Below are 18,495 nucleotides of genomic sequence, written 5' to 3'. Positions count from 1 at the left end.
AGCGCTTCCTTCTTCACCCAATATTCTGTGAGTTGAGTTGTCAAAAAGTTGGCAACTAACAAAATGTTTAAAATTTTGAGATAAATAATGTGTAAGCACACAACTGCTTGATCACACTTACCGCTGCAAGAATGCTTTGAGAAAATTAACGAAATTTTCAAAATTTTGAATATCGTAAAATTATTTCATGTACTAAAAACTAGTTGTTTACCTTTTATGTTCATCCGGACTGTGCTTTAGAGTTGAAGCAAAAAGTTCAATTTATTGTCTTAACTCAACCCGTTTCCTTCCATCTTGCTCGGCGCCGCCTGAAGGTGTGTCTCATGGGGTGTGACTAATCCACGTCGTCAATTGCGAAAATATACGCTTTTTCACTTCCATTACTACACACACACACTTCCGCTAGCCAAATTGTGGGACCCAAAAAGTATGACATGATCCTTTAAAGCAGGTGGAAATTATTCCCGTGTTCTCAGAATTTCTTTCTCTCTCTCTGATTTTGTTCTGATCAAAATATAATTTTCTTATCTTCATATTCATACTCATTTATAGTATTATTCGAAAGTATAAAATTTGTTCTTCACCTCCAAATTTCATATAACTTTTGTATTACTAAGAAGGCGGAGTTGGCTCTCGCTGTCTATATTATCAATTTTTCACCAACTCTTTAATTTTCCAATTTTTTCAGAAACCAAACATGGGCGGTGGAAGTTCGCGAAACAAAACCGAACCACGTGGCGAGGGAGTCAAGCTCGCGTTTGACCCCGATGAGAAATGGTCGAACTTGTATAGAGAAAGGGAAAAGAATCACTTGTACAAGTGGGTCGCTGTCAGGAAAGGCAAGTCTTCTTAATAGAAACTGAAAGTTTGAGCATTTTGTTAGTTCTCTTATAGCGTTCGACGATAAAGAAGCCTGGGGTTGCCAATAACTTTTCAGCGGGTGGTGTTTTAAAAAATAATCAACTAACAAGTTATTTATTTTAAAATTTAAAAAATTTTGATAGTCGCCAATTTTTTGATAACTCAACTCACCACGGAGTTATGCGGTTTTAAAATGTTGGTAATGGAGGGAGTACTGCCAACACTTTGTGTACCATACTTTAAAGGCGCATAACTCCGTTGTGTTAGATTTTATCAAAAAAAAATGTGCGCTAACAAATTATTTATCTTGAAATTTCAAATATTTTGGTATCTGCCAATTTTTTGATAACTCAACTCACCGCGGAGTTATGAGCGTTTGAGAATTGGCTTATGGGAACAATGCTGAAGGTTCACAATGTGGCCCATACTTTAAAGGCGCATAGTTCCGTTGTAGTAGGTGGTATTAAGACGTGATCAACTAACACATTATAAGTTTTAACACCCTGAACATTTTACTAATTAATAAATTTCAAGTTTTTAACTTTACTCAGTGCTGAGCTTTGCACCTTTACCCAGATCTTTAACCATGACCCAGGATCCTGTGGTGAGGCGTAACTCTACAAACGAAAAACATAATTTTTATCTAACGAAATGCAAAAATCTGAAGATCTACGTATAGTTTTTTAAACATTCATTTCAGGCGGAGAATTGATCAACATTTACGAGCGAGATGGTGAGGAAGGCGTCCTAAAATTTGCAGAAGAGAAACTCCTCACAATTCTCTATGATGAGGGCCAGAATCCAAAACTTGTCACCTACAGTGATTATATCAAATGGAAGAAGGGAGTGGTATGTTCCCCCTATTAACTTCCACAGAAACTCTCAAACTTCTAAATCTTCCAGAACGTGCAACTCGGGCTCAGCGAAGAGTCCGTGGACATGCAGCAGAGCCGGTTCAAGGAGCATTACGCACTTTGGAAACTGAACAAGAGAGGTGTGGAAGGCGAAAATTTGATCCATCTTTTGTTGAACAGGTAAAAATTCAATAGAAAATAGAAAATTTTAATATGTGTACTTCTAGAGAACAGCAAGTTTGCTACGAAATTGCCAGGATTTTGCTCAAGCGGTTCCCTGGGATGGCTAATGACATTTATTTGGGGGATGAGCAATTTGGTAAGCGGCTTGTTTTGAAGCGGCCTGAAACATTGTGTTATCTTTAGGCCAATCAGCCCTCCACCTAGCCATTGTACACGATGACTACGAGACCGTAAGCCTGCTTCTGAATAGCAAGGCCGACGTGAATGCCCGCGCCTGTGGAAACTTCTTCCTACCCGAAGACTTTAAGCTTACTAATAAGATTACTGACTATCAAGGTTATGCCTATTACGGGGAGTACCCCCTAGCATTTGCCGCTTGTTTTGGAAACAAGGATATCTACGATTTGTTGATTCAATTCGGTGCCAACCCGAATCTCCAGGACTCTTTTGGAAATACTATTCTCCACATGTGTGTTATTAACTATAGTAGCGTAAGTTAAACTTTTAATTAAAATGCATCACGTATAAAACTTTAGTCCATGTACTCCTACGCGGTCCGTCATTGGGCAAAGCCTGCGGATCCTCATGTTGTCAACCACGCAGGCTTCACGCCGCTGACCTTGGCCACCAAGTTGGGTAGAAAGCAGATTTTCGAGGAAATGCTGGAGATTATGAAGGTGGAGTTCTGGAGGTTCTCGGATATGACGTGCTCCGCATATCCACTGAATACTCTCGACACTATTCAGCCGGACGGGTCTACAAGTGAGTTTTCTCTTTCTTCGTTTTTTTTTCTTAATTTTCAATGTTTGTGATGCATTTTACACAATCATCAGAGTTCCAGAAGCAATAACCATATAATGTTGTTCAGAAAAATAAGGAGTCGCAGATAACGCGACTGTCAGGCGCTCTGCGTCTTTACGTAGCTGCGCCTCTGGTTTTCACCGCGCTCTGCCTGACTGGAGTTTAACTCTGCAACGGCAGTAACTATCAAAAAACTTGAGCTGACAATATGTTCACCGAAATATTTACTACAAAATGCTGGTTCACAATTTTTTGATATCACCCATATTCGCTCAGATACACTACATTGAAAAATGTGTCTCTCCCTCTTCCGTTTTCCATCGGCGCATTCTAACGTCATATCTCCGCAACGGCTAGAGCTATCAGAATTTGTTGAACAAGAACAACGTGTATCAAATAATTTTGTTTCTCTCTCTCTCTCTCTCTCCGCTCACCCTTTGCGCGTTCTACTGAAAGTTGATATAACTGCGCAATGGTTATAGCTATATAAGGTCAACAAGTAATTCTATAAATCACTTTATCCTTTAATTTCCAGACTACGACTCGGCACTAATGACAGTAATCAACGGGTCGACACCAGAACATTTGGACATGATCGGAAGTGAGGTGATCCAACGTTTGCTGGCTGATAAGTGGAAGGCTTTTGCGCAGGTAATAGATTTTTGTAAGTTCATAACCCAATAATCAAAGAAGTTTACAGAGAAAACTGATCGAACGTCTGGTACTTCTCATTGTTCAACTCATCACTCTATCCATCGTAGTATACATCCGTCCGACAGAGCTTCCCCGGCTCTACATGGAAGATCCCCAGTGGGATGATTACGTGAGTAATTTTTTGTATTCAGAGAAACTAGGCACACGAACAAAAACCGTCCAAATTTCAGATCCGTACCGCCTGTGAATTGTTAACAATTTTGAACTGCATATTTTTCGTCGGCTACCAGCAACTTGGAGAAATTCGGACACAAGGAATGCGGGGTTATCTAAGGAACTTGAAAACCGCACCAGCCAAGGCAGTATTCTGCATAGCCAACCTCTTCCTACTCCTCTGTATTCCGTTCCGTCTGATGAAAAAACACGAAATCGAGGAGGCTCTCTTCGTGTTCGCCCTGCCCGGTTCCTGGATCTTTCTGCTCTTCTTCGCCCGTTCCGCTAAGCTCACTGGACCCTTCGTACAAATGATCTATAGTATGATTGCCGGAGACATGATTCGGTTTGCGATTATTTCGGCGATCTTCCTGGTTTCCTTCTCGCAAGGTGGGCTTGGAGGTTCTATTAAAATATTTTTTATTTTCAGTATTCTACTTTGTTGGAAAAGACATGGATGCGAAGCAAAAACTAGAAGACACAAATCCTCATGCCTGTCGAATTTCGGGATACACAATTTACACCTATAACACTTTTCCAGAGACTTTTATTACTTTGTTCCGAGCTTCGATGGGTGGTTATGACGTAAGTTACTGTGCCATGTGAAAGGTCAAGCTGATAAAATGGCAATTACAACATGCTCGGGAACACCTAAATAACAATTAGAACTCCTGGGACTTCCGGCCTTACAAGGCACCCCTAAATTGTACAGACCATCTTTAACTAGGCCAGGGGTGATGTTCAGTCGGTTTTAAGAAAACAAAAAAACAAAATACACAGGTTAGGGGGCCTAACGTACCCAGTAACTTATAGTTTTCATACGTTAGTCTTTATAACACTTTTGGATAGTAATAGGTATTATTACCACGACTACGACAAATATTTGTTGAACGTATTCTCAAATTCAAGAAATGGATGTTCTAAAGCTATACAGTTTACTGAAGACTTATTGATATCGTATTTAACTCTTTCTCATGACCTCATAGACTACAAACTACACAAAATTAGTATCATGAGTTTGTGCCCATTATAGTTCCCTTTCAGTACGAAGAATTCTCGTGCGCCAACTACCAGGCTCTCACCAAGACGCTATTCGTGCTTTACATGTTCGTTATGCCAATTATGATGATCAACATTCTCATCGCCATGATGGGTAACACGTACACGACGGTTATCGCACAAGCCGAGAAAGCCTGGAGACAGCAGTACGCGCAGATTGTGATGGTCTTGGAGAGGTCGGTGGGCAAGGAACGGTTGGCGGCGAGTCAGTTGGAGTATAGTATTCGGTTGGATCAGGTGAGGGGTTAAATTAAATGTTAGTCATATAGTGGTAATTGACTAGTAACCTAAACACTCCAAGATATGAGCTACTATAGCTCTCTTGCAAACATGGTGCATTGACCCAATTTTTAGAAGCTCATATCTTGGTTGCCTAACTGTCAAAATGCGTAATTTTTTCTCTACACGTCTGTATTTGGAAACTTTTCTAATTTTCTGTACTCGGCTAGTTATGACCTTTCAAAGCTAGGCTGTAACACATGGTGCATCAACATCCAAAAGTTTTACGCTTTTATCTCGGTTGTCCTTACTGTTATAAAAAGGTTATCAACTAACAAAATGTGTAGTTTTTCTTTTTCTATTATTTTTCGGTTTAAAATTTGTTGGCGCTGCCAAAATGAGCACAGATATGAGCTGCTAAAGCTAGGTTGCAAACCATGGTGCATCGACATCCAAACTTTATACCCTCATATCTCGGCGGTCGTTAGTTTCATTAAAACGTTGCCGACTAGGAAAATGTTTCTCATTTCTTCTTCTTTACGTTTATAACTGAAAAAAGTGTTCAAACTAGGCTGTCCTCAATCACTTTTCGTTACAGGAAGGCTCATCTGGAATGGAAGTTCGCGGTCTAATGGTTATCAAACAAACTAAAAAGACCCGTGCACGTCAGAGAAAGCAAGCAATATACAACTGGAAGACTATCGGCCGAAAAGTGATTCATACCATTGACAAAGTGGGTACCGAACAAGCAGTACTCCTTCTTCATGGCCACGATCGCCTCGACAGAGTCTACGAAGATCATGTTCAGCCTGAGAAAGTTCCCAGTCGTTCGAGAACTCCAACACGTATCGGAACTACACTGAATTCTTCAAAACGACTTAAGACTACTACAATGGTTGTTGGCGCCGCTGTGACCAACACTCATGAGGTTTGTGCGGGGGGGAACAGAGAAACGAGAGTCAGCTGGGAGAGGGGCAGGGTGTCTAGTTTTTTTTAGCGACTAGTAACGGCAGTTGGTTTTAGTGGCCGGATGGTCTAGAGGTATGATTCTCGCTTCGGGTGCGAGAGGTCCCGGGTTCGATTCCCGGTTCGGCCCAAATCCTTTTGATGCCTTATAAAAAATCACGCTTATCTCGCTGGTCATAACTTTTTCAAAAAGTTGTCAGCTAACAAGTTTTCTATTTTTATTTTTCTATAAATTTACGTAGAGCTAATAAAGATTTTTAATTTAAATAACTCCCATGAGGTCGCCGCAACGACGCTAGCGCCGGCATCAGCGGTCGCCGCGCCGGTCTAACGAAGTCACTCACGCCGCATGCATCCTTAGTGCGGCGCGGAACCCCTAACGTGTCGGCCGCTTCCAAATAACTACCTTTCACACTTCGTTTCACACACATAGCGGCGTCGGCGTGCATTTTGCCCCTAACTCAGCTGGGAGCCCTAAAAACAAGATATAAGCTAATATCAAGAACATGTTAATTAAGGTACGAACGGATGAAGCTGTGAATAGCATGCTCCTGTCAGCTCCGCCGAGTCTATCAGGTGAAGGTGCAACGATGGACTGGCAGCCGTCTATTACACCGGTTGAGGAACGGAGTGAATCGAAATCACAGGAGGATCGGTCAGAAGCTTCCACACCAAATCTGGGAATTCATAGGACGACCCCAAAAGCTGATTCGCCGATTAGAGTTGTGGAATATGTAAGTCTTTTTTCTATTGAAGGTATTAAATTATTTAGGTAACCATCAATATATTATACTTTGATTCAAATTTTGAGCTGAGAAAAAATTGAAATTTTTAATTTTGGCTCAATTTTCAATAATATAATTGTTTTAGTTTCGAAAAAAGAACAGTGGTGAAATAACTATTTTGAACTCTATTCAAAATAAAAAGGAATTAGTTTTACAACAAAAATCCATATTTTTGATTCCAGAGCCGCACAATCCGAGTCCGCGCGGCCGACACTATCCCGTCCATCGAACTTCCGAACATCCCGACGAAGCAGACGTCTTCAACGCCCCCACATCGTGCAGTATCACCACGTCTCCGTGCGGATATGTTCAGGAGACACCAGCAACCGGCTTCGTTTGATCAGAGTCCTCCACTCCCGCCGACAAATGACAAAAGCGAATGAGAACTTTTTTCTTCTAATTTTTTGAAAACTTTTTTTCTTTTTTTATTAAAATTCCCCACTGAAATTTTTACGGGATATCACATTTTTTTTATTTTTCCTCTCTCTACCTTTTCCTACATTACAGCCGTTTTCTCATGAAAAATTCCCCTGAAACGGTATTTGGTCAGAACAAAATTTTGGTTTTTTTCTGCCAAAAATTCAAAATTTGATACCAGGCAGTAGAAAATTTTATGTGGATCATTTTTGTCTCTTACCACTTTTTCTTATCTCGAAGGGTTTCCGAGATACTCGAATTTTAAAGTTGTCGAAGTGAGAGTAGGTGGACGCAGGCGGCGAGAGTGTCTGCATTGTCTGTGTCTCTCCTCTCACCGCGTTATACTTCAAACTCTTTTATCTCAAAAACTGAGGAAGCTATCAAAAAACTTCCAACTAGCAAAATGTTTTAAATGTTATACTTTATATTTTGTTAGTTGATGAGTTTTTGATAGCAGCAATTTTTGAGAAGATATGATTAATATACATAAGTTAGTTTAAAAAACTTAATTTTCAAGAGAAAATGGCTCAAATCTCACTTTTCCTCTTTAAAAAGTATATATTTTTGCATTGTTTTGAATGAAAAAATTCTTATTTAAAATTCATGGATTTTTTCCAGGGATGATGAGAGGTGTGTCTTGTTAAAGGGCGCACTCTTCCGACCATTTTACGGGAGATTGAAGATGGATATCTTTTCTCGAACTAAACATGATCTTAGAGATTTTATAATTTCCAGATTAATTTTGTAATTTTTTTCTTACTCATTAACCTTTTTCGCAAAAAAAAACATGCAAGAATAAGGTAAGTGCGCTCTATCTCACAGAAAAACTTTGTTGTATGGCACTTCTAGCAGCAATAACTCTGCAGCCATTTGAGTTATTAAAAAATTGCCAACTAACAAAATGTTTAAAATAAAATTCTACACATTTTCGTAGTTTAAATCTTTTTGATAGCTAAAATGGCTGCAGAGATACAAGGGCTTAAAGTTGGTCGGTAGAAAATGTGCGACGAGAGAGAGAGAGAGAGAGAGTGCCTTTTCGTCTGCATCTCCTTCAGCTTTTTTAAAAATATTTATTTCTCCAAAAAATATTTTTACTACCAACTTTTTTTGGTAGCTCTGATCGTTACAAAGTTACACAAGTTTAAAGTGAGAATGCAAAAAAAAATTGGAGAACCGAATTTTTGATTTTTCAAATCCTTATGGAATGTTTTATTTTATTCCCTCCTATTCTCGTATTTCTATTTCAAAAAAAGAACATCTCGAAAAACCTATACGCAGGCATATCCCGAAAGTTGATCTCCGATCTGAATTTTCGGTCATTTTAAGGACTTTTGATGCATTTTCGCCATTTTCCCACTTCTTTAGATTAGCTATTCACATTTTTAAACTTCTAGAACGTATTTAAACGACTTTTTAAAATTTTTGACACGTCGGAGAAATCAATTATTTTTCGAAAACATAGTTGTTTTCCAGTGTATTTTTTATTTTTTGCCTGTTTCTATCAATTTTTTAAAGCATTTTTATTATTTCTTTGATGTTCTGTATTTTATTTGTATTCAACACAGAAAATGAGGCAAAAAATAAATTTTTGAGGTATCACTGACCACTCCCAACCTTTTTGTTCGTTTATTGAACTGAAAAAAGTGAAAACTAAAAAAAAAGTACACAAAAATTTCAAATAAAAAAAGTATTTGAAAAATATTCTGCAAAAAAATGTCAAAAATAATTTTAGAAAAATTTGAAATTTGTTTTCTTCAAAATTTCGAAAAATAAATTTTCAATTTGTTTTTTCATTAATTTGATTTTACCAAAACCTTTCAAATCAGAGCACAAACTACAAAGAGCTTCTCCTTTCATCCGTTTCGTCTAATTTTCCTCCGGCTTTATCCCCCTGGCTCCGGTTGCTAGGTGATATTATTCTTTTGATTTTTCCGTTGCTTTTATAGTTATGTATATGTTTTCAATTTTTATCCCCATACTTTTCTGTATTTTATAGGTTTTTGTAGGTTTTCCGTACATGTTTTATAGTTTTATTTGGGTTTTTTTTTGCAAAAAATCATGAACAATTTTTATGGTGTGTTTAGTTCAGAATATCTAGTAAAAAAATTTTTCTAACGATAAATTAAAATTTCATTTACAAAGTAGTTTGCCGGAAAATTAAAATTGTACTTAATTTTTTGCAAAAAAAAATTGCCGCGACGTTCAAATTTTCGAATTTAAATTTTTTTTCAAAATAAAAATTGATGCAAAATTATTTTAAGTTTTAATTTTATTAATTTACCATTTGCTTTCTTTAAATAATTTTTTAATTTTGGCCTTATATTAAAATTGCAACTTAAAAAAAAACATTGTATTTGGCTCCGCCCATATCTTGGCTCTATGTTTTTTTGAAACAAAAAACAACTCCGACCAAAATGAACTAAGGCCTCGTGGCATATAGTAAATCCGCCATATTTTGTCTATTTTTTTTCTCTGCGTCTCTCTCTCTCACCCGCCTCCAAAAGTTCAGCAACACCTCCCATTTTTGGCTTCACGCCTTTGATACAGTTTTTCCCTCAATCTCTCGTTGTCTGCGTCTCTCTCACTTTCTCACCTTTTTTGTTATCTTTTCTTTTTTTCTCTAATCCTCTCTCTCTCTGTGTGAGCATACTGTGTACTATTGTGTGTGCACAAGGAAACAGGTATTATGTTCTTTTATATTCACCTTTTGCAAATGAAATATTTTTACGTGGCATAATTTTTTTTCTTGAGATTAAAGTTTATCGCATGCTTTCTATGCATAGCTTGATGCTAGAGAGCTACCCACAATTTTTGGATTTTTTTTTTGAAATTTCGAAATTAATTTTTAAAAAGATAGGTTTTGGCTCAACATTTTGCTCAATACTTCAAATTAGTGAATTATTAATGTTAAATAAATCCACAAAAATGGTGTTAAACATTTTTAATTAAAAAAAGTTTTGGTAATAAAATGTAACTTGACAATACTTTTTACTCATTATTTCAATTAAGTTTATTTGTTTTAATTTTTTTATTGTGTTTTAAATGGTAGTGTAGTCGAGAAATTTTTTATTTATAATTAGTTAAAGTTTGAAATTTGACCGACTTGCCAGAAATTGCCAAATTTACTAAATCTGGATCGACCTTAAATGTACCTAAATCGATTTGAAAACATAAGATAATTAAATTGTATACCCAAAATTAGACGATGATTTCAAAAAAAATTAGTTTCCAGCTGCTTGAAAAGTCGGTTAAATTTCTAATTTTAACTAATTTAGGTTTTTTTGAGCCGCCATAGCTTTGTTTAGAGATGTTTTAAGCAAGTTTCGAAATGATATTTGAAGTTTTCAGAGAATATCGAGTTTAATAAAGCAATTAAAAAATTTCTACAACACTAAAATTTGAAACTTTTTTCAATTTGAAATTTTTTTTTAATGTCTAAAAAGCTTTTTTTCAATTTTTCGCGCTTCGTCTCTATTTCTAAATTGCTTCGAAAAATTTATTTCTCATATTTTGCAGGGTGCACCATGACACTAACGGTTAAACGACAAAAAGTTGGGCATGGTATTGAAATTGATCGGGAAAATGAGCAGAGTTCGAACCCGGTGAGTTTTTTTTTGTTGAAATTTCTGTGATTAATGAAAAATGTTGAAACAATTTTTTCTTTTAAATTAAATGTTTGAACAGCTTGCTTTATTAGTAGACAGTTTGGGGTTTTGTGAATAGTTTTAGCGGGGAGAAAAAAATAAATAAAAGATTTTTTTTGCTCAGAAAATTATTTTATAAGTTCAAATATTTGACTACTGAAAAATTCAAATAAAATCAAATAAAGCTCCTGTTTTTTTTATATGTTCCAATTATTAATGTTTATGCTGTTGGCAGCGAGAGAAAACGGGGCGAAGCGAGACGCAGACGGCGAGACGCCCTGCGTCTCTATGCTACATGGCGGCGCTACTTCGAACCCCCATAACTTGGGAATGAGTAAAGTTATCAAAAAGTTGCCAACTAACAAACTGATAAGCACAAAGTTTCCTACACTTTGTCAGTTTACAGCTCTTTGATATCTATTAAACTCGCAGAGATATGAAAGCTTGAAAAAAAAACCTTTTTTTTTATTCTGTAGCAGGCAAAAATTCAAAGTCCTATAACTTTGCACCGAATAAAGTTATCAAAAAGTTGTCAACTAACAAAATGTTTAGCACAAAATGTCCTACATTTTGTTTGTTGACAACTTTTTAGTAAAACCAATTTTCACAAAGATACGCGCAATGGTAAATTAGTGAACTACCTCCCCCTCCCTTTTTCTTTTTGAATAAGCCATAAATGCCGTACTTGACCTAAATTTTCTGCAGTACAAATTCGATTCCAAACTTCACATTTTTTTATTTCTAACATTGTCTAAATATCTGCCCTCTACTCTCTCGAAATTTCCATTGACAACACCAAAAAAAATTTCGAAAAAAGAGAAAAAAAATTTCCGCGACGCGTCCCCATAGTATTTGTTCAGCGCATAGAGAGGCTACTTTTTTCCACGTGGCGTGCGCTTTTTATTTTATTTTTTCTGATCAAAAAAATTAAATAACGTGGAAAAAATGCAAATCTCATTTCGAAAATGTCTGATTTTCTATCAAATGAGCAGCATGGAGAGGCAGAATGAGTTGCAGAAGATTACGGTGATTTTTCTGTTTTTTGGGGGTTTTTGTATGGAAATTATTAATAAACAGTTGAAAATTGGATTAGATAAAGTGTTGGAAATTTTTGGAAAAAAAATTCTGGAAAAAAATTTCTGAAAAAAAAGTTGTTTTTTAATTCAAATTTTTAAATAATTTTCAAAAAGTTATGTTTGATTTTTAGCAATATTTTAGCACCAAATTGTACATTTTTAGATAATTCGTGTAATATGCTCAGTTCAACTAATATCAATGATTGCGGTGACGGCACACTCTACAGCCATGCCCTTTCTGGTTAGGATAGCTAATAAGGTGAGTACAACTGGCTGTAACTAGCTGAAAATGATGTGAGATATTTAAAAAATTTTAATATGTAAGTTGTAGCAAATTGTATAGGCAACATTTTGTCAGTTGACAACTTTTTGATAAATTTGAAAGCCACAGAGTTACAAGCGTTTGAATAATGGAAGACAAAAGTGGGACGACAACCCTAACTTTAAAAGCACAGGTTTGAACATTTTGAGGTAACAAAAGGATAGATATCTCATATTCCGTTTCAGAGTTGCAAAACTTTAATTAAAACTAATACAACCTATTTTTCAGACGCACTTCCTCCCGACAACTTCAGTTTTCATGATGGAAGTTTTAAAATTAGGATTTTGTTTAATAATCACATTATTTAAATCCGGTAGTATCAAAAAGTAAATCTATTTTTTTCCTGAAAGAAAGACAAACACAAATTTTCCAGGACCTGCCACGAACTGCACAAAACAATCTGGCAGAATCGACTGGAAACCATGAAAGTTGCAGTTCCGGCAGTTGTATATGCAATTCAAAATAATTTATATTATATTGCGTTGGCGAACGTGGATCCGACTACTTACTCGGTAAGGTTCCTGAAATTCAAAAGAAAAATTGGAGAAATTCGGTCAAAAAATCGATATTTCCATACAAAAATAGATAGTCTGCAAAGAAAACTGAAATATTTATATTTTCAATGAAAAAGCGATAATTTGATGAAAAACTTTTTTTTATAAAAAGAAGACAATTTGCGGAAAATCGATTCTCCTCATTTAAAATTTCGATAATCTTACCGAAAATTTCGATGGTTTTTTCAATATTTTTTCAACGAAAATGGAAAATTTTTCTCAGCAGATCGATATTTCTCCAATTTTCAATGAAATATCGATTTTTCATAGAAAAATCGATAATTCCTTTAAAATCGATAAATGCCCCTTTTCCAGGTAACCCTCCAAATCCGTATTCTCACCACAGCCGCCCTGTCAGTGTGCCTTTTAAATAAAAAACTATCGTGGTATCAGTGGGGAGCCCAGGTGATGGCTTTGCTTGGCGTCGTTATCGTACAGGTAGCAAATTTGCTCTACCGAACTTTCTTCCAAAAAATTTCGAATTTCCAGCTTGACAAGACCAATAGTCACAAGGAGGCCGTAGGAAATTTCTGGATCGGTGTCTCCGCGGTGGTTGGGATGTGCTGGACGAGTGCGTTTGCCGGTAAGTGCGCTCTAATGAGATAACATTTCAAAATTCTGTGAGCTTTTAGGTGTATACTTTGAGAAAATGCTCAAAAATTCGTCGGCCGACGTGTGGATTCAAAATATTCGACTATCGATTTTGACGCTCTTCTTTGCCGGGATTACGATGATCACTACTGACGGAGAGGCGGTTTTTGGAGGTAAGGTGCAAGTACGCTCTAATGGTAAATTATTGATTCCCGCTCAAATTGGGTTAAATTTATTGAAATCTAAATGAAAGCGCGCTCTATCGATGATTTTAACGAAAAATCGAATATTAAAGAGTTTTTATCAATGTTTTCTCTAGTTTTGTCAGTGGAGCGCACTTGAAATGCCTCGATTTTTGAAAATTTGTTATATTTTCAGGCCGAATGTTTGAAGGGTGGTCAAATATGGTTTGGCTGGTGACAATTCTCAACTCGGTCGGCGGATTGTGTATTTCGTTGGTCATGAAGTACGCGGATAATGTCATGAAAACATATTGTCAGTCAATTGCGATAGGTAAGTGTGAAAATGCGCTCCAACGCGAATTTATAGATTTTTTGAGTCAAAACATATTTTCCGCGGGGTTTTTGAAATTTTCGCAATAGAGCGCGTTTCAAAACAATCGAAATTTGAATTTTTCTCAAAAAAATCGGAGAAAAGCGCATTTTCCAAGAAATATATTGATTAGTCTTCTGCAAATGCGCCCTACTGCGAAAACTATCGATATCGATTATTTCCAAGAGAAAAAGGTGTATAAAATAGATTTTTCAAATTCTGTCGTGATTCAAGTGCGCTCCATTGCTAAAATTAACGATTTTCGGAATTTTCTCTCTGGAGCGCACTTGCATTATTCCCAATTTCAGGCCTAACATCACTTGTCTCAATCTGCCTCGGCGAACGTATCCTAACCGTCTATTTGGTGTACGGAGTGACACTTGTGACGTCATCAGTGGTCGTTTACTCGCTGTTCCCTGTGGCTCCGCCGGCTCTTTCCGATTACCATAAGCTCGAGCAACAGGATGACGTGGCGGAATTGCTCAAATCGTCTGGAGTAGAAGACGAAGAAGAGGAGGAAGATGAGATTTTTGGAGAGCTCGAGCACAAAATTGAGCTCTGAGTTGTATATTCATCATTATTGATTTTTTTTAATCGAAATTGTTCGGTTGCCACTTTAAAGGCGCGGGTACAGCTTTACAAATCATGGGTTTTCTTTTAATTTAATTGTTGGTTTTTATCAGATTCTAACTTATTTTATGAATGAATGCTTATTTGCTAGATGTTTTCAGTATAAAATCATTGATTTTTTGTGCAAGATTGAAGTTCAAGAAACACAGCAAGTACATTTATGCAAAAAATAAATACGATAAGTATGAAACTTAAGTATGAAATGTTTCAGATTAGTTAGTTGGACACCGCGAAGAGAATGTTCCGAATACCTTGCTGAACATCGGCGACTAGGATAATCTGAAATTAGATTTGGTTTTGATTAGGACTTCCATACAGGCGCAAAAACGCCCAACGCACCGGCCTTGCGGCGACCTCCGCCTGTCTCGCGCCGCCCCTAATGTAGATTGCGGTGCGTCGAAAGAATCACCTTTTGCACTATGCGACCACCAAGCCTTTGACTTCTCGCCATAGTTCAGAGATAATGCGAGAGGACGGCGTGACGCGGGTAGGTTGAAGGCAAGCGTCAGGCAGTTTTAGGTGCCTTTCAATAAAATATACCTTCCCTCCGATAACGTGACTTTCAATTTCTTCCTCAACCCTCTGTTGTAGCTCCCAAAGCAAAGGGCTTCTGAGCCAAGGCAATGAATATTTGAAGATTCTCAGACACTCGTGTGATGATTTGTTTTCTGCTGACGCTGCGGATCGAGACTTGCGAGTGATTCCCAATAAGAACGTCTGCAAGGCAGTGATCACTAGCTCTGGTGGAAGAATCTGAAAAAAGTCCTGAATTTATTTCAACATTTGAAGTTCTAGCTACCTCATCATTTATTCGAACACGAATCCCTTCAATATCGTTTAACAAATCATCTAGAGTATCTGATTCGAGAGAAGTAAGAATGAGTTCTAACAAATTCAAGAATTTATGAAGCTTAATCCCGCCAGATTCAGTGACACTTGATCCTGGATTAGTGTTAATATAAGAAAGCTTTGTTTCTGGCTCAACATGGTAAACTCCTTGATTTGGAACCTCTTCAATTTCTGGAGGAAAGTATTGATTTTGTATGAAGATATTCTCAAAGACAGGCTCTTGCTTCGGGTCATCGTTAGGCCACATTGTTAGATCATGTGCATTCGATGATGGACCGTCCGTCGTTAGATCACTCATTGCATTGAAAGGATTTAGTTGAGTGTCTTGATCTTCAGCCTCTAAATTCTCCACGTAGACATTGCCATAGTCCGAATCGTATGGCGCTACTTCTTCCACCTCAGCCGTGTCAGACAACTCTTTCTCCCCGATTTTGCGTCTCTTTTGGTACATTTCGTAGTAACTGTCCGACTTTCTTTTCCATTTCGCAACCAAACTCGTCTCATCCGTGACAGACCGAATGATTTTGCGTCTTTTTTGGTGCATTTTGTGGTAATTTGTAGATTTCCGCTTCTTCTTCTCAACCAATCTCGTCTCTCCTCCCAGTTTAATCTTTCTATTTTTTGAAGTATATTTGACAATTAGGTGGTTTTCATCTAGTTGAACCTTGCCAGATTCTTCAATTCTAAAAACTGATTATGGAGTTGTTGAAATTCAAGAATGTCCTTACTGAGCAAGAAAATCAGATTCAACTTTGCCTTTCATTGCAAACATCATTCGGGTGCGCTCTTCGATTTTGTAGTTGGTCCATTTACTCATGTTTGGTGCCAACTTTTTGTGAAATCTAGAAACTTTTCAGGATGTTTATAACTTGAAAGATCCTCACCTCTTAGCATATCCACTTTTAGAAAACTTTCGACCCTCTTGGCGCTTAAATTCATTGTGAACTAACCAGACTCTCATTGGTTCAACTGCTTCTTTAGTCGTTTTAATAAGAAAGTCCATGAATCTCGTGTATTCAGGACCTGTAGCTTCCTTTTTGTGAACATTACGACGAATTCCTTCCAATTTGAAATTTCCGTCGTTGGAGACATATTTTGTGATTCTTCTCTTATCGTCCAGTTGGAGAGTTCCATGAGTTTCGATTCTGCAAATTACTGTTTTTAATCTTAAACAAAGAATAGACTTTAGGCTTTGACTGAGGCTTAGGCCTAAACTTAGGCTTATATTTAGACAAAAAACAAACGCATGCACACTTCTTTCACATGAATAGCCCCTTTAAACTGAAAATTAACGTACATATTTTTCTAATGGAATTTGTTTGATGCGCACAAAAAATTAGGTATATTTAAAACTAAAAAAATATTTTGATACCCACGTCCTCAGAAAACCGTCTTTAATCTTTCCACCCAACGCGAACATTAATCGAACTCGGTCTTCAATACTGTAGTCATTCCATTTGTCCATATATGGGGCCAAACTACTGCGAAATCTGAATTAAATTTGTGTAAAGAAAACATGGAATGCTCATCTCACTTATACATTATGTCAGTATCATTAGGCTTCTTAACAGGTTCAATTTGGCTAAACTCCTGAAAAATTAGTTTTGTGTTCGGCAATGGTTCAACGGCATCTTTGGTTTTTTCAATGAGAAAGCCCATGAGCTTGACGAATTCGAGTCTTGTAGCGTCTAGTGATAAACGTTTACGATCATCTTCCAAAAAAAATGTTCCGTCATTCGCTGTAAATTTGGAGATTCTTTGTTTTTCATTGAGCTGAACAGTTCCATGAGCTTCAATTCTGCAAATTATTCAGATCAGGGGAGTGCGGCAATTGATTTCCGGAATTTTTCGGTAATGTATATTAGATACTTTTTGTAGATTTCAGAGCCTAAACATGAATTGTACTGAACAATTTGCTCTTTTCATGCTCAAAATGGTTTAATCATTGAAGTTATGATCAGGGATGGGCGTCGATTTTTTTTTCGGCAAACGCACAAAACTTCATATTTCAACAAGATAAACTAACTTCTTTCAAACAAAGCTGATATATGAATGTAGAAAAAGATTCCTTCTATCTGAAAATAACAATTATTTTGGTTGAAAAGCTTCAAAAAAATTTCGTATAGTGCCTGAAAGTTGCCGTTTTCCACAAAAGTGCTAAAAGTGTGAAATGTTACGTTCGGATAGAACACACCTTTTTCTACATCCTTATATCAATTTTAGATGAAAAATTGAATGAAGGAACTTCTGTCTAGCCGAATGACTAACCGAATACTAAAAATCAACGTGAAAGTTTTTTTTTTATTTCAATATGTAATTAGAATTCAAAATTTCCGAAATTGCCGGTACTTTCCGTTGGCCGCGGACGCCTTTTTCAGATTTAATCTTGAAAAGTGGTGTCATTCCCACCTTGCCAAAAAATCATCTTCAACTTTTCCACGCAGCGCATACATCAATCGAATTCGTGCCTCAATACTGTAGTTATTCCAATCGTTCATTTTTGGTGCAAGTTGTAAGACAAATCTGAACAGAATATTGGTGAACAAAGCGAAGTCCAGGTCTTTTTACCTTTGATAACGCTTATCTTTTGGGATCAAACGACGATTGGGGAATTGTTTGAATACTTTTGCCGCCACCATTGGGTAAATCGAATCCTTTGTCTGTTCCACTAAGAAATCCATGAATTCCGTGAGCTCGTCATCATTGTACATCTTTTGTGATACTTAAACAAAGCACATAAAAGTTAGAAAAAGCACATAAAAGAAAGAAATTTGGATGCAGTGTGTTTGTTTTTCCACGTCGCTCGTTTAGTTATCATTTTTAGAAGTTTACTTCGTGTAGATCACGCGTAGATCGCAATGAATTTGTAGATCACAATAAAAAAGCAACAGAAATACGATTTAAGTGATAAATCTTTTGTGAACTACATGTGATCTACACGAATTTCACACAGAAACTGCTAAAAATAATGACTAAGTAGACCAAAAATAAATTATGAGAAAATTGTGCGATCGTATTTTTTTTTTGATAATATTTGGAAATCACTGTCTAATTTTGGGTTACAAGTTAATTATCTTACGTTTTCAACTCGATTTAGGTACATTTACGGTTGATGGAGGACCAGAAGCTACCAAATTTTTCTAAATCTGGTGATCCATTCGATGGAGTTTTTTAGAAGTTTCATTATGAAATTCAGTGTTTTCAGACAATTTCAAGTCTAATAATAAAAAACTCGACTACATCACCTTTAATGGAAAATGTACGG

At 36.7% G+C, this 18,495-nt stretch overlaps 3 protein-coding genes and 3 non-coding genes across 9 annotated transcripts; 3 read left to right on the top strand and 3 right to left on the bottom strand.

Moving 5' to 3' along the window:
* Positions 1-697: 697 nt before the first annotated feature.
* osm-9 (Ion transport domain-containing protein) lies at positions 698-7,039 on the top strand (the record flags this gene model as incomplete). Its single annotated transcript, NM_067971.4, has 14 exons — positions 698-839; positions 1,562-1,710; positions 1,765-1,895; positions 1,943-2,034; positions 2,082-2,389; positions 2,435-2,660; positions 3,235-3,350; positions 3,400-3,522; positions 3,584-3,956; positions 3,997-4,151; positions 4,611-4,862; positions 5,443-5,772; positions 6,329-6,544; positions 6,778-7,039. The coding sequence occupies 14 exons, from the start codon at positions 698-700 to the stop codon at positions 6,976-6,978; spliced, it is 2,814 nt and encodes a 937-aa protein (NP_500372.1). The 3' UTR covers positions 6,979-7,039.
* On the bottom strand, positions 5,776-6,000 carry B0212.7. Its single transcript, NR_053049.1, has one exon. It is a non-coding gene; the product is annotated as an Unclassified non-coding RNA B0212.7 (non-coding RNA).
* Positions 5,869-5,940, top strand: B0212.t1. The gene has a single exon. It is a non-coding gene; the product is annotated as a tRNA-Pro (tRNA).
* A 3,489-nt stretch (positions 7,040-10,528) lies between the features above and the next one.
* nstp-6 (Nucleotide Sugar TransPorter family) lies at positions 10,529-14,471 on the top strand. Of its 4 annotated transcripts, none has more exons than NM_171306.5 (9): positions 10,529-10,614; positions 11,896-11,991; positions 12,283-12,380; positions 12,428-12,566; positions 12,924-13,046; positions 13,098-13,191; positions 13,241-13,372; positions 13,578-13,712; positions 14,060-14,470. In NM_171306.5, exons 1-9 carry the CDS (start codon positions 10,537-10,539, stop codon positions 14,311-14,313), a joined length of 1,149 nt encoding a protein of 382 aa, NP_741360.1. In that variant the 5' UTR covers positions 10,529-10,536; the 3' UTR covers positions 14,314-14,470. The 4 variants fall into 4 exon arrangements, with proteins under 4 accessions (NP_741360.1, NP_500371.1, NP_001379547.1 ...); NM_067970.3 differs by lacking the exon at positions 10,529-10,614 and adding an exon at positions 11,417-11,682 and having other exon boundaries at positions 14,060-14,471; NM_001392281.1 differs by lacking the exons at positions 10,529-10,614; positions 11,896-11,991 and having other exon boundaries at positions 12,281-12,380; positions 14,060-14,471.
* On the bottom strand, positions 11,171-11,250 carry B0212.9. Its single transcript, NR_053048.1, has one exon. It is a non-coding gene; the product is annotated as an Unclassified non-coding RNA B0212.9 (non-coding RNA).
* Positions 14,472-14,525: 54 nt separating the features above from the next.
* B0212.3 (SPK domain-containing protein) lies at positions 14,526-17,957 on the bottom strand. The gene is made up of 9 exons (NM_067968.7): positions 17,799-17,957; positions 17,640-17,753; positions 16,765-17,028; positions 16,607-16,720; positions 16,115-16,375; positions 15,959-16,072; positions 15,181-15,913; positions 14,922-15,134; positions 14,526-14,660 (listed from the first exon to the last, which is right to left on the bottom strand). Exons 1-9 carry the CDS (start codon positions 17,939-17,941, stop codon positions 14,598-14,600), a joined length of 2,019 nt encoding a protein of 672 aa, NP_500369.1. The 5' UTR covers positions 17,942-17,957; the 3' UTR covers positions 14,526-14,597.
* Positions 17,958-18,495: the final 538 nt, after the last annotated feature.

The sequence above is a fragment of the Caenorhabditis elegans genome, chromosome IV, assembly GCF_000002985.6.
Source record: "Caenorhabditis elegans chromosome IV".
In the NCBI taxonomy this organism is placed as follows: Eukaryota; Metazoa; Nematoda; class Chromadorea; order Rhabditida; family Rhabditidae; genus Caenorhabditis; species Caenorhabditis elegans.
This window is presented reverse-complemented; position numbering and strand designations above follow the sequence as displayed.

What these genes read in the sequence shown, in the direction of transcription:
- nstp-6 (NM_067970.3), top strand. Translation starts at nt 11,602, where the DNA reads ATGCAAATCTCATTTCGAAAATGTCTGATTTTCTATCAAATGAGCAGC. An exon ending in ATGAGTTGCAGAAGATTACG is followed by an intron (nt 11,683 to 11,895) that starts GTGATTTTTCTG and finishes GTACATTTTTAG; the next exon opens with ATAATTCGTGTAATATGCTC. An exon ending in TTGTCAGTCAATTGCGATAG is followed by an intron (nt 13,713 to 14,059) that starts GTAAGTGTGAAA and finishes TCCCAATTTCAG; the next exon opens with GCCTAACATCACTTGTCTCA.
- B0212.3 (NM_067968.7), bottom strand. Translation starts at nt 17,941, where the DNA reads ATGTACAATGATGACGAGCTCACGGAATTCATGGATTTCTTAGTGGAA. An exon ending in GTGTTCGAATAAATGATGAG is followed by an intron (nt 15,135 to 15,180) that starts GTAGCTAGAACT and finishes GACTTTTTTCAG; the next exon opens with ATTCTTCCACCAGAGCTAGT. An exon ending in GTCACGTTATCGGAGGGAAG is followed by an intron (nt 14,661 to 14,921) that starts GTATATTTTATT and finishes ATCTAATTTCAG; the next exon opens with ATTATCCTAGTCGCCGATGT.